Source organism: Odocoileus virginianus, chromosome 10 (assembly GCF_023699985.2).
Source record: "Odocoileus virginianus isolate 20LAN1187 ecotype Illinois chromosome 10, Ovbor_1.2, whole genome shotgun sequence".
NCBI classification, from domain to species: Eukaryota; Metazoa; Chordata; class Mammalia; order Artiodactyla; family Cervidae; genus Odocoileus; species Odocoileus virginianus.
In genome coordinates, this window is record NC_069683.1 from 29,544,103 (window position 1) to 29,556,951 (window position 12,849).

Below are 12,849 nucleotides of genomic sequence, written 5' to 3' on the forward strand. Positions count from 1 at the left end.
TACTATTTATAGTATTGAGAAATTTGAAAACTCAAATGGTAGTAAAGTAAGAGTAAATAAAGTATGCTACAACTGAATGATTGAATCAGTGGGTTAGAGAATGATGTCAGTCTGTTTGTACAAACACACAAAGGTTTCTTAGACACATTTGATAGATCTCACTATTTTTTAAAACTGGGCAAAGTATATAGGAAATATATAATAAATGGTTTGATAAATACAAGTAAATTGATGGGACAGTGGTAATCTTAAAGTTGGGGACACTTGATAGTGTATGAAGCTGCAATAGACTTTTTGCCATTTTATATTAGTTGTTGTTTGGAAGCAGTGCTTTATATTCATGTAATTTTTAAGTTAAAGGTGTGCATATCAAAAAATGCAATTCAGATAAGATTTATAGACTTTGCCAATGTCAGTTTCTTGGATTTTATCTTATACGGTAGTTAGACAGGTTTTTACTGTTAGGGGACCTGGGTGAAGAGACTTTCTGTCCTACTTTTGAAACTTCTTATAAGTCTGTAATTATTTCAGAGCTTTTTAAAAAAATTTCAAATAAATAAATGAAAACAAAGGTTAAAAAGGGAATCATGGAAACTTGTCACTAAAGTCTTTAAAATTATCTAGACGTTCTAGTCATTTAATAAAAAAAGAGAAAAATAGAAAACAATTATCATTTTCCTATTTTCTTTAATAGGTTCTAGATGATCTGGAGTGCCATGGAGTTTCAGTATCAGAGCAAAACCGAACAGAGTTGGAACAGAAAATAGATGAAGCTAAAGAAAATATTCGTAAAGCAGAGGTGAGGTGGGAGCTCGTTATGGTGTTTTGCCCAGCTCTAGCAGTGTCATAGCCGCGATGTGGACCTTTAGAATCCAGTCTCTGTACATTAATTTGAAGGGTGATTCACCATCTGTGTCCAAAGTATTATCTTTAAGTGTCTGTATCATACAGGGTAGCACACATAACAAAAAGACACTAAGCCCCCTATGAAGGGTTTACAATCATGAAACATTAAATAGCAAAAGAATTAGGTCACAATAAAGATTAATAGTACAGAAACTGATCCATGTAAATTCAGTGCCAAGAGTTGATTAAGCAGACAAGGTGAAAAAAAAAAAGTTAAAGCACTGAATTTTAATCTTTTGGGGAGTCATAGAATCCTTTGAGGATTATATGACAGTATAAAACCCTCTCTACCACAGAAAAATACACATTTTATGTGTAGTGTTCAGAAGTTCAGGTACCATACACTAATATTCTGTGACCTAGAGAGGGAGAAGTTGAGATGGAAAGAAAAGTTATTTGCAAAGGAGGAAGATACAGGATATAGTTTGCAGTTGGATTTGATTAGGATAGATTTTTGTAAGAAAATGTGGTACAAAGTAAGGAAGGTCATCATGGCTAAGACCAGTTCGTGGAGGACCCCTGCTCATTTGTATTTAGTTGCATATCCAATGCATCATAGTAAAGGGATGGAAGTAGACATTTAAAAAAAAAGACTGAGAGTGTCCAGCTGTCAGTGAGAATACGTTCCTATTAGAAAGGCTGAAAGAATGCCCAAGATAGTTAAGACTAAAGATAAGTGCCAAGGAGTGGTCTGCACATAAGGAAACCAAAGGGCACAGGGGTCGCTGTGGGAGAAGTTATTAGGGCAGGTAATACAAAGAGGTAAAACTTAAGATGGGCATTGACAGATGAAAAAGGGATAGCACAGTTTTGTGCCCTACAACCTCAAGAAGCAGAGCTAGAACTAAAAGAAGGTAGGAAGAAGGCAGATTTGAGCTTGCTACTGGGAAATACTTTCTAACAGTCAGATATGCCCAGTGGCAGAATAAGTTGCCCAGGGATCTAATGCAGCACTGTAAGTGTATAAGAAGATTCTGTACAAGCACTTCTTGCATTGGATTGAGCATTAATCTAAACTAGTGATTTTCGAACACCCTCTCAGATCTCTAGAAAATTTGAGGAAGTGTTTCAGTGATTGAGGTAGGGCAAGGAGTGGGGGTTGGTAGTGAGCAGAAAGGCAGCATCAGCAAAGACAGGGAATATGAGTGTGTTTGTGACACCGCCCGTGGAAGTGATCTGACCCAGACAAGGCTTGCTGTCTACCTGGCCTGGAGAAGACCCAGTAACCCCAGCTCACCTTTATTCCTAGCACATGACCCACAGCCTCCATAGTAAAGAGAGCAGTGAACAATAAATAGCCCTTTTCCTCACTGAATTCAAGGTCATGGCTAAACAGCTGCCCTAGGGTGCTGGCCAAGTACATTGGCAGCCTCTTGCCTAGTCTGAGAAACATGGACTTGTGTAGAAGAGCTTTTCTTATTTGATGTTTCTCCAAACTCTGGGTGAAGTCCATTTCAGAGTCTTGACAGGACAAGTCTCAGAAGTTTTCTGAGGGGTGTGTTCTCTCTTGTATTTTCCATTTCCAGACTTTATCCATAGTGTCACCATCTGGTACCTACCTCCACCATGCCCTCCAGTAATAGCAGTAGTAGGTATCAGTCACACAAAGTCTGCACTTAGGCTGAATGACCTGTTATTTCCATGAATGTGCTAAACTGCCCTGTGTTTATAAAGCCTAAAATATGAAGTGAGATTCACACAACAGAATGTCTCATCTCTCCTAATACTAGTATGTAAGTCTGCATTCTCAAAGATAATTTTTTTACCAGAAATATGGAATATGCTAAAAACCACAATGCCAGAATCATTATCTTTTTATAACCCAACTAAAATTAGATGGCAAATATGAGGGTATTATTAGGGGATTATGTGTAGTATTGTCATGATGAGATTTTCGTATAGGCTAGACCATGAGAGCCTTCAGAGGAATTGACAGTAATATTTTCAATAGATTTCCTTTTTCTTTCTTCTGCCTATATATCATTTGCATTGGATTTTCTCGTTCCATTCAACAGTTACTTACTTTATTATAAATACTGAAACAGAAGGGAGAAGAAACTAGTTAAAAATCCATTATATCCTTTATGTTTGGTGTTTAACTACTACAACATGAATCCTACCCTCCCTTGTTGGTTAATCTGCTTTATCTAATTTTTTCTATATTGTGTTTCCATTTAGTGTTGCTAATGAGAATAGAAGCCTTTATGGTACTCAGTAATAGGTTCAAAATTTTTTTCCAGTCATAAGAAATTGAAAATGTAAATGGCCTGTGCTTTTCTAAAGAATAAGAATAGATTACTATTTCCAAAGAACAGTATAATAGAGGTTGTGTAGTGATTAAATAATTATTGGCTGGTTAATTTCAGGATGGACTCTTTGATTAGTTTAACAAACACTTAATGAGTGTCTCCTGTGTGCCAGATTCTGATGAATATACTAGACGTAAACTGATGAACAAAATTATTGTTACATTGTTATGATCTCTATAGCTACTAGCTGTGCTACTCTTTGTAGCCCCTAGCTGAAGAATTGAAATAAGGCAATAGCTGCTCAAATTAAAATTTTAAAGTTTTCTTAATCTGGTATTTAGGTATTTGAATTTTTTGAAATGTCTTTCGTCGTACGCATACACGTTTCTTGATCTGACATGCTGGTGCTCAGTCACATCAGTCGTGTCCGACTCTCTGTGACCCTGTAGACCATAGCCCACCAGGCTCCTCTATCCTTGGGATTTTTCTGGCAAGAATACTGGAGTGGGTTGCCATGCCCTCCTCCAAGGGATCTTCCTGACCCAGGAATCAAACCTGTGTCTCCTGTGCGTTCTGCATTGCAGGCAAATTCTCTACTGCTGAGCCACCCATATCATACCCATTTTTAAGATAGCTTTTCAAGAAACCAGGAGTTTTAAATGCCCTTTCTGGAGCTGTACATGACTTGTGTTTCAGGACACAATTCTCTTGTACTTGAGTAATTCAAAATTTCAGTGTCACTTTTGTACTCAAAGACTGAAAAATGGTAAGACCTTTGCCATAATGCTGTAAGGGAAGTAAAAAAAAAACTTCAGTTGCATAAAATTTGAGGCCTTATTGTTGTTTAGTCACTAAGTCGTGTCCGACTCTTTTGTGACCCCATGGGCTGTAGCCTACCAGGCTCCTCTGTCCATGGGATTTCCCAGGCAAGAATATTGGGATGGATTGCTATTTCCTTCTCCCGGGGATCTTCCTGACCCAGGGATCAAACCTGTGTCTCCTGCATTGCAGGCAGATTCTTTACCATTGAGCCACTTGGGAAGCCCCTGAGTGCTCATTGCTACAAGGTTAATGAAATGCTAAGGATGACCCTGCTATAAAAACAAAATTTCCAGTCATATATATCCAAATTTATATTACCTTCAGACTAGTTTATTGTGAGGTGACACTGTACTCTTATATTGTAGTATGTTGGTAGACATCTTAACTAATCACTTTTTTCAGTTTTTAATGGGAAAATTTTTCAAATGTACAAAAAAGATGAGTATTTCTTTCTCAACATGCTAAATCAACTATTAATATTTTACAGTATAAAATTTATGAGTGTATTTCTGTGCTATAAATTGGAAGTTTAAAGGACTGATCATAGTCTTATTTTAGGCAAGAATACTTTATAGATGGTACTGTTTTTCATCATAGTATGTTTTTATCAAGTTTTCTCACAATTGATGCTAAGAATAGTCACTTTCAATTTAGGTGGTACTACCAAATCTTTCCGTTGTTAAAGTTCTTTTTTCTTTTTCCATTGCAATTACCAAGTATGCAGTGGCAGCAAGTGAGTCTTTTTCTTCCTTTCTTAAGTATCATTACAATGTCATGGAATTTTAAAAATCAATTTTATTAAGGTATAATATACATAAAATGTAACCGTTTCAAGTAAACATTCTGATGTGCTTTGACAAATGCATAGCCCTGTATATCCACCTCCACAACCAAGACAGAAAGTATTTCTATCATCCCCAAAAGTTCTTTTGTGACCAGGCAACAAATGATCTGCTGTCAAATAGGTTAGTTCAATTCCAACAACCTGAATAATACATCACTTGATATTGTCCTACACATCACTTATAAAGATCATCTCACACACTTTACCAGCCTTATTTTTTTATCATAATCTCACTTTGATGAGTTGTTATGTATTCAAATTCATGAATCTTTTCTTCTGTAGTTATAACCTGTTATTAAGACTATCCTGTGAATTTTGATTTCAGATATTACATTTTTAGGTCTATAAGTTCAGTTTGGTTCCTTATATCTGCCTGTTCACTCTTGTTTATTTTCATGATGTCCTTTTAGTCCTTAAGTATATTTATAAAAATGACTTTAAAGTTCTCTTCTACTCATTCTATGATTTCTGACTCTCTTTCTACTGACTGATTTTTGCCTTTGGTTGTGGCTTGTGTTTTTCTCCTATTCAAATCTTAGTACTGTTTTTTTGTTTGTTTGTTTTACTGAATATGAGGAACAGTGACTGGTTATTGAGTGTCTGGATTCTCTTTACCTCTGTTAAAGCCTGTTGAGTTTTGTTTGGGCAGCCAGCTCACTTTGATCTGCAGATAAGTTAGATCTGTTCAAGACTTATTTCTAAGCTCTGTTTAGATTGGTTTAGAGTAGCCTTTCCAATAGGGCTAGTTTAGGCTTATTACTAATGGATCTCCTTTCTGCCATTTCTTCTTATGCCTTGAGAATCCAACAAGGTCTCTGGTCTCTCAGCTCTGGCTAGATAGAACTGCAACATCTTTCAGCCCTATACAATCTCTGGGAGTTTTTCAGTTCACAGCTTCATGGTAGACATTCTTTCCATAGTACTTATTCTTTGTGTCTCCTCATGGAGTCCTACTTTATGTACTTTGAATTTATTATGGATTTTTATTCATTTAATGTATTTTTAATATAGTTGTCCTACTTTAAGCCCCATATTGTCTAAATTTGGCCAGTGAGAGTCCATTTAAGCTGACTTCTGTGTCCTTCTCACATTACTTTTGTTAGTCTTTTAACATTAATTTGCTTTCTAGCACAGCAAGCTGTCTTACTGCTGTTCAGTCGCTCAGCCATGTCCAACTTATTGCGACCCCATGGACTGCAGCATGCCAGGCTTCCCTGTCCTTCACCATCTTCCAGAGCTTTCTCAAACTTACGTCCATTGAGTCGGTGATACCATCCAACCATCTCACCCTCTGTCATCCCCTTCTCCTCCTGCCTTCAGTCTTTCCCAGCATCAGGGTCTTTTCTAATGAGTCAGCTCTTTGTGTCAGGTGGCCAAAGTATTGGAACTTCAGCTTTACCATCAGTCCTTCCAATAAATATTCAGGATGTATTTCCTTTATGATTGACTGATTTGATCTCCTTGCAGTCCGTGGGACTCTCTAGAGTCTTCTCCAACACCACAGTTCAAAAGCATCAATTCTTTGGCACTCAGCTTTCTTTATGGTCCAACTCTCACATCCATACATGACTACTGGAAAAACCGTAGCTTTACTAGACGGACCTTTGTCAGCAAAGTAATATCTCTGCTTTTTAATATGCTGTCTAGGTTGGTCATAGCTTTTCTTCCAAGGAGCAAGCATCTTTTAAATTACATGGATGCAGTCACCATCTGCAGTGATTTTGGAGCCCAAGAAAATAAAGCCTGTCACTGTTTCCATTGTTTTCCCATCTATTTGCCATGAAGTGATAGGACCGGATGCCATGATCATTTCTTGAATGTTGAGTTTTAAGCCAACTTTTTCACTCTTCTCTTTCACTTTCATCAACGGGCTCTTTAGTTCCTTTTCACTTTCTTCTGTAAGGGTGGTGTCATCTGCATATCTGAAGTTATTGATATTTATCCCGGCAATTTTGATTCCAGCTTGTGCTTTATCCAGCCTGGCATTTCGCATAATGTTAGACAACAACTCTGCATAGAAGTTAAATAAACAGGGTGACAATAATCAGCCTTGATGTACTGCTTTCCCAATTTGGAACCAGTCTGTTGTTCCTTCTCTGGTTCTAACTGTTGCATCTTGACCTGCATACAGGTTTCTCAAGAGGCAGGTAAGGTGGTCTGGTATTCCCATCTCTTGAAGAATTTTCCAGTTTGTTGTGATCCATATAGTTAAAGGCTTTAATGTGGTCAGTGAAGCAGAAGTAGATGTTTTTCTGGAATTCTCTTGCTTTTTCTCTGATTCAACGGATGTTGGCAATTGATCTCTGGTTCCCCTGTCTTTTCTAATTTCAGCTTGGACATCTGGACGTTCTTGGTTCAGGTACTGTTGAAGCATAGCTTGGAGAATTTTGAGTATTAATTACTTTGCTAGCATATGAAATGAGTGAAAGCTATCTTAGGCTCGCTTTGTGTTTTCTCTGCCCATGTTTAGAATTTACCTTTTCTTCAAGAAGCCCAGATTTCTTTTAGTATATAGAATAGTATTTAGATACCAAAGTCTAGGCTATGAAGGTGCTTATTGCACCTGGTTTGTGGTATAGAAATAAATGGGAGTCATTTATTTCTTGGCCCTTTCTTTGTGGTTTAGAGCTAGGAATTTTTTTAGAATCGTGAGTTCATACTGATATTTTCAGTTAAAATTTAAAATTGGAAAGATTTTATTAAACTTCTTTGGTTTTATATTTATATCTTTTATTTTATATTGAGATTTTTAGTTCCTATAATATTATCATGATATTTTATTTGCTTTATTCTACATATGTATTAAATAGTTTCAAAATTAAAATGCAAATATTATTAATAATACTACAGAGTGACATTTAAGATTTCTTGGAATATTTCTAGGATATATCTCTTCAAGGGTTTCTGCTTCTGATAATAAGTGACTAGCTTATATCCTCTTTTAGATAACAATTACTAATCTAATCTAGGGTAAAAATATTTAAAATACTTATTTGATAGAACCGGAAAATGCCCCAAAGCATATAAGAACTAGAGAGGAATAGGCTCTTCAAAGAATGGAACTAGAGTAGTGACATTTACATTTTACAGCTCTTCCTAAAGGGCTGTACAGCTAAGATTCAAGCAGAGAGCCTCAGCCTCACTGGCTTGAGCTGGGATGTCAGGGAGTTCTCAAATTTGCATATAAATAGCCATCCAAATCCTTGGCCAAACCTAAATAGACATGTGGAACAGAAACTCCAAGGAACTTGGCAAGAAACAACAGCTAGAAGGCCAAAAAAAAAAAAAATTTCAGCTGTTGTTCATCACAGGGAAGCAATGCTAATTGTTAGAAAATGGAAGTGATTATATTAATATCAGACAAAATAGATGGCATAAGAAATGTTAAGAGAGACGATTCATAAGATTAAAAAGAAGTACAGTTCATCAAAACAATCCTAGATGTGTTTGTAACTAATAATAGAGTTACAGAATAGTTCAAGTAAAAACTGACAATCAACTGAAGAAATAAACAAATCTACAATCGTAGTTCGAGATTTCAGCCTCCCCTTCTGTAGTTGATGAAACAACGAGCTAGAAAATTAGTAAATATATAGAAGACTTGAATAACACTACTAGCCAACTTTACCTAATAGACATTTATAGGACACTCCACAGTAATAGAATATACTGTTATGTTCTTTTAAAATAGACAAGGAGAAATTCCCTGGTAGTCTAGGGGTTAAGAATTTCTGCTTTCACTGCTGAGGGCCTGGGTTCAGTCCCTGGTCAGGGAACTAAGTTCCCACAACCCATGAGGCCTGGCCAAAAAAAATAATATAAATAAATAAAGTAAATATAGAATATTTAGCAAGACCATAGACTATACCACAAACCCATGTCACTGAATTTGAAAGGATGTCATGCAGAATATGTTCTGTTACCCATCAGAATAAAATTAGAAAGCAGTAACAGAAAGATATCCCAGATATTTGGGGATTAAATTATTTAAGTACAGTAATTTGTTGCTGCCTTTAGGAAAAAAAAATCCAGCTTAATGGCAAAAACAACAATGATTTATTATCCTTCATCATCTGGGTGTTGTCTGTGTAGTTCTTCTGCAGGTTTTGCCCATGATTACTCAAAGAGCTGCACACAGCTAGAGGACTAGGTCTTTTTTTCCATATGGCCCTCCATCCTCAAATAGGCTCAACCGGTCTTCCTCACATAGTGGAGGCATATACCAAGAAATCAAGTCCTAGTAACACTCTTATCAAGCTTCTGCTTTTATCAGATTTGTATATGTTCCATTGGCCAAAAAAATAATCATGTGGACAAGGTCAGAATCAATGTGGGAGGGGATGCCTGGAGACTCCCATGTTTCATTGGGCATAACCTTTTACCACAATTGATATGACCTTGGTTAAATCATTTTTTTCACACCTATTCAGCAGAGTTTATGATATCCAGTCTCAGGCTTGTTGTATAAATTAAATGAAATAGTATAATCATATAGTACCTAGTATATATGAAAAAGTTGTTTGGGGGTGTGGGGAGGTTTAAGATACCAAAAGTAATTGAGTGGCAAGTGGTATTATCTACCATTATTCATTTCCTACTGTATGCACTGACCTAAATAGTAGGGTTACAAATAGGCACAGTTCTTATTTTAGAGAAATGATATTTTGAATATAAGTTAATTAAGCCCAAATTAGGTTTACAGATTTTGTAATTGTCGAACAGTTTCATAAACTCAACCATGGTATGACATGTAGATACACATACGTTCAGTTTTACCTTAAAGTTGGTTAATTGACGGTGTTAATATTACCAAGGTTATATATCTTAAAAGATCTGACTTTTTAAAACATCATTTTAAAAAGCTCTATCTTTTTACAAGTTTTAAAAATGATTTGGTCAAGCAGTATCTGGAATGCCATCAAGTTTCAGAGAGCTATGCTCTGCAGAATTTTAATCAATTGGCAGATCATCAAAATATACTTGAAAACACTGGAAAGTTCTGCTTTTAAATAGTTGTTAAAATATAAACAGTTGGAACTCTGAAGGAAGGCTAGCGTAGTTTATTCTGGAACTGCGATCTGAGTTTGCAGATACCATGTTCTTTAATTGTTTGGCAAAGTACTGACAAAAATAAATTTTATGAAAACTAGATTACTTAGATTTGAGAAAATAGAATATACTAATCTCTGTCACTCATGTGTGTGTGTGTACATGTGTCTTTTTTCTCCCTCTCTTTCTTTGTATTTTCTTTGCTTCTCTGCTTTAGCAGTTAAATGACCTACATTTATAATTTCCAAAAAGAAGTTTGCTAGTTTACTCATTTTTAAAAAACATTTCATTGCCTGTGTTAGTTTAAAATACATACTAGAATGATGCTGAGACTACTGACTATCCACATGCAAAAGAATGAAGCTCGACCCTGACCTCACACCGTATACAAAAATAAACTCAACTCAGAATGATCAAATACCCAAATGAAACAGTTAAAGCTATAAAACTGTTATAAGAAGCATGGGGATTAATCTTTGTGACCATGGATTGATTAATTCATTAATATGACACCAAAAACCCAAGCTACAAAAGAAATAAATAAATTGGACTAATCAAAATTTTAACTTTTATGCTTACTGTTAAGTGAAAGACAACCCACAGAATGGGGGGAAATATTTACAAATCATTGCAGATGGTGACTGCAGCCATGAAATTAAAAGATGCTTGCTTCTTAGAAGAAAAACTATGACACACCTAGACAGCATATTAAAAAGCAGGAAAAAAAATCAGAGAGACATTACTTGGCCGACAAAGTTCCGTCTAGTCAAAGCTATGGTTTTTCCAGTAGTCATGTATGGACATGAGAGCTGGACCATAAAGAAAGCTGAGTGCCAAAGAGTTAAGGCTTTTGAACTGTGGTGTTGGAGAAGACACTGGAGCATCCTTTGGACTGCAAGGAAATCAAACCAGTCCATCCTAAAGGAAATCAGTCCTGAGTATTCATTGGAAGGACTGATGTTGAAGCTGAAGCTCCAGTACTTTGGTCACTTGATGCGAGGAATTGACTCACTGGAAAAGACCCTGATGCTGGGAAAGATTGAAGGCAGGAGAAGGGGATGACAGAGGATGAGATGATTGGATGGCATCACCGACTCAATGGACATGAGTTTGAGCAAACTCCAGGAGTTGGTGATGGACAGGGAGGCCTGGTGTGCTGCAGTCCGTGGGGTCGCAGAGAGTTGGACACACTGAGTGATTGAACTGACCTGATTTGCAAATAAGATATCTAATAAGGGACTCTTTATCTAAAATACATCAAAAGGCTTACAATAAAAAGACAAAGGCAAAAAAAAAAGACAAAGGCACAATAAAAACTGTAAAAAGACAACCCAGTTTAAAATGGACAAAAGTTCTGAATAGACATTTCTCCAAAGAAGATATACAGATGATTAACAAGCACATGAAAAGATGCTTGACATCGTTAGTCATCAGGGAACAAATCAAAACCAGAGTGAAATGCCACTTCACACCCACTAGGACGGCTAGAATCAAAACTGGCAAACATTAGCAAGTGTTGCCAGGATGTGAAGAAATGGTAACCATCATACCCTGCTGGTGTGGTTGTTAAATGAGGTAGTGGCTTTGAAAAACAATTTCCCCAAATGGCCAAACATACCGTTTCTTTATGACTAAGTCCAGGCTTGGTATAGATCCACAAGAAATGAAAAAATGTCTAAAGGAAAACTTGTACACTGATGTATAAGTTGTATACAAATGTTTATAGCAACATTTTCATATTAGCTGAAAAGTTGAAACAACCCATCAACTGACAAATGGATAAACAAAATGTGTTATATCCATGCACTATCCATGAAAGGGAATGAAATACTAATACATGTTATAACATAGATGGACTTTAGAAACATTATGCGAAGTAAGAGAAGCCAGACAGGAAATATTGTATGGTTCTATTTATACTAAATGTTCAGAACAGGCAAATCTAAAACCCGGGTTGGGAAGATCCCGTGAAGATGGGAAAGGCAACCCACTCCAGTATTCTGGCCTGGAGAATTCCGTGAACTGTGCATTCTATGGGGTCACAAAGAGTCAGACACGACTGAATAACTTTCACTTTCTTTCATAGAGAAAGACAGTAGATTAGTGGTTCCAGAGGCTACATCGAATAAGGGATAGGGGAGCAATAGCTAAAGGACATGGCAGGGGTCGGGGGAGGTTTAGAGGTGATTAAAGTGTTCTAAAATTGTGTTGACAGTGCTGTATTTAAAATGGATAACCAACAAGGATCTACTGTATAGCACTAGCACAGGGAACTCTGCTCAATGTTATGTAACAACCTAAATGGGATAGCAATTTGAAAAAGAATAGATACGTGTATATGTATAGCTGAATCACTTTGCTGTATACCTGAAACTGTCACATTGTTAAATAACTATACTCCAATTTAAAATAAAAAGTTAAAAAATAAATAAAAGTTGTGACAATTGTATGTATCTGTGAATATGCTGTAAGTCAAGTGTATTATGTAATTTAAATGAGTAAATTATATGTGCACTTTATCTCAATAAAGTTGTTACCAAGAAAAAAATTATTAGAAAAAACAGATTTTTGCAAGTCTATTTACCAAGTAGTGTGCCACAAGCCATAATCTTTAATTACTTTATATTAAGGTCTATGTGATATCCAAAACCACTGAATTGTGTACTTTAAAGTGACTAATATGGTTAATCTTATGTAATAAGAATTTTTATCTTTTTTTTTTTTTTGGCAGCTCCATGTGGCATATAGAATCTTAGTTTCCCAACCAGGGATCAAACCTGTGCCCCTGCAGTAGAAGGGGGAATCTTAACCGCTGGAGTGCCAGGGAAGTCCCTTTATCTCACTGTGCAAATCTTAGGAATACAAAATAAATTTAGCAATGAGAGCTCAGTGAAAGAAGTCAGAGTTCAGATCCTTTTTGATACCAACTCCCTCAGCAGAGAGTCCAGAGAGTGATCAAAATTGTATACTAGAAGGGCT

At 36.3% G+C, this 12,849-nt stretch overlaps 1 protein-coding gene across 4 annotated transcripts in view; it reads left to right on the top strand.

Moving 5' to 3' along the window:
- The window catches only part of FCHSD2 (FCH and double SH3 domains 2), a 247,863-nt gene that overhangs the window by 205,780 nt on the left and 29,234 nt on the right, over positions 1-12,849 (top strand). For all 4 annotated transcript variants that reach the window (XM_020902752.2, XM_020902754.2, XM_070473282.1 and 1 more), the window contains one exon: positions 695-799. In XM_020902752.2, coding sequence (XP_020758411.1) covers positions 695-799 — 105 coding nt within the window. The remainder of the gene's footprint in view (positions 1-694; positions 800-12,849) is intronic.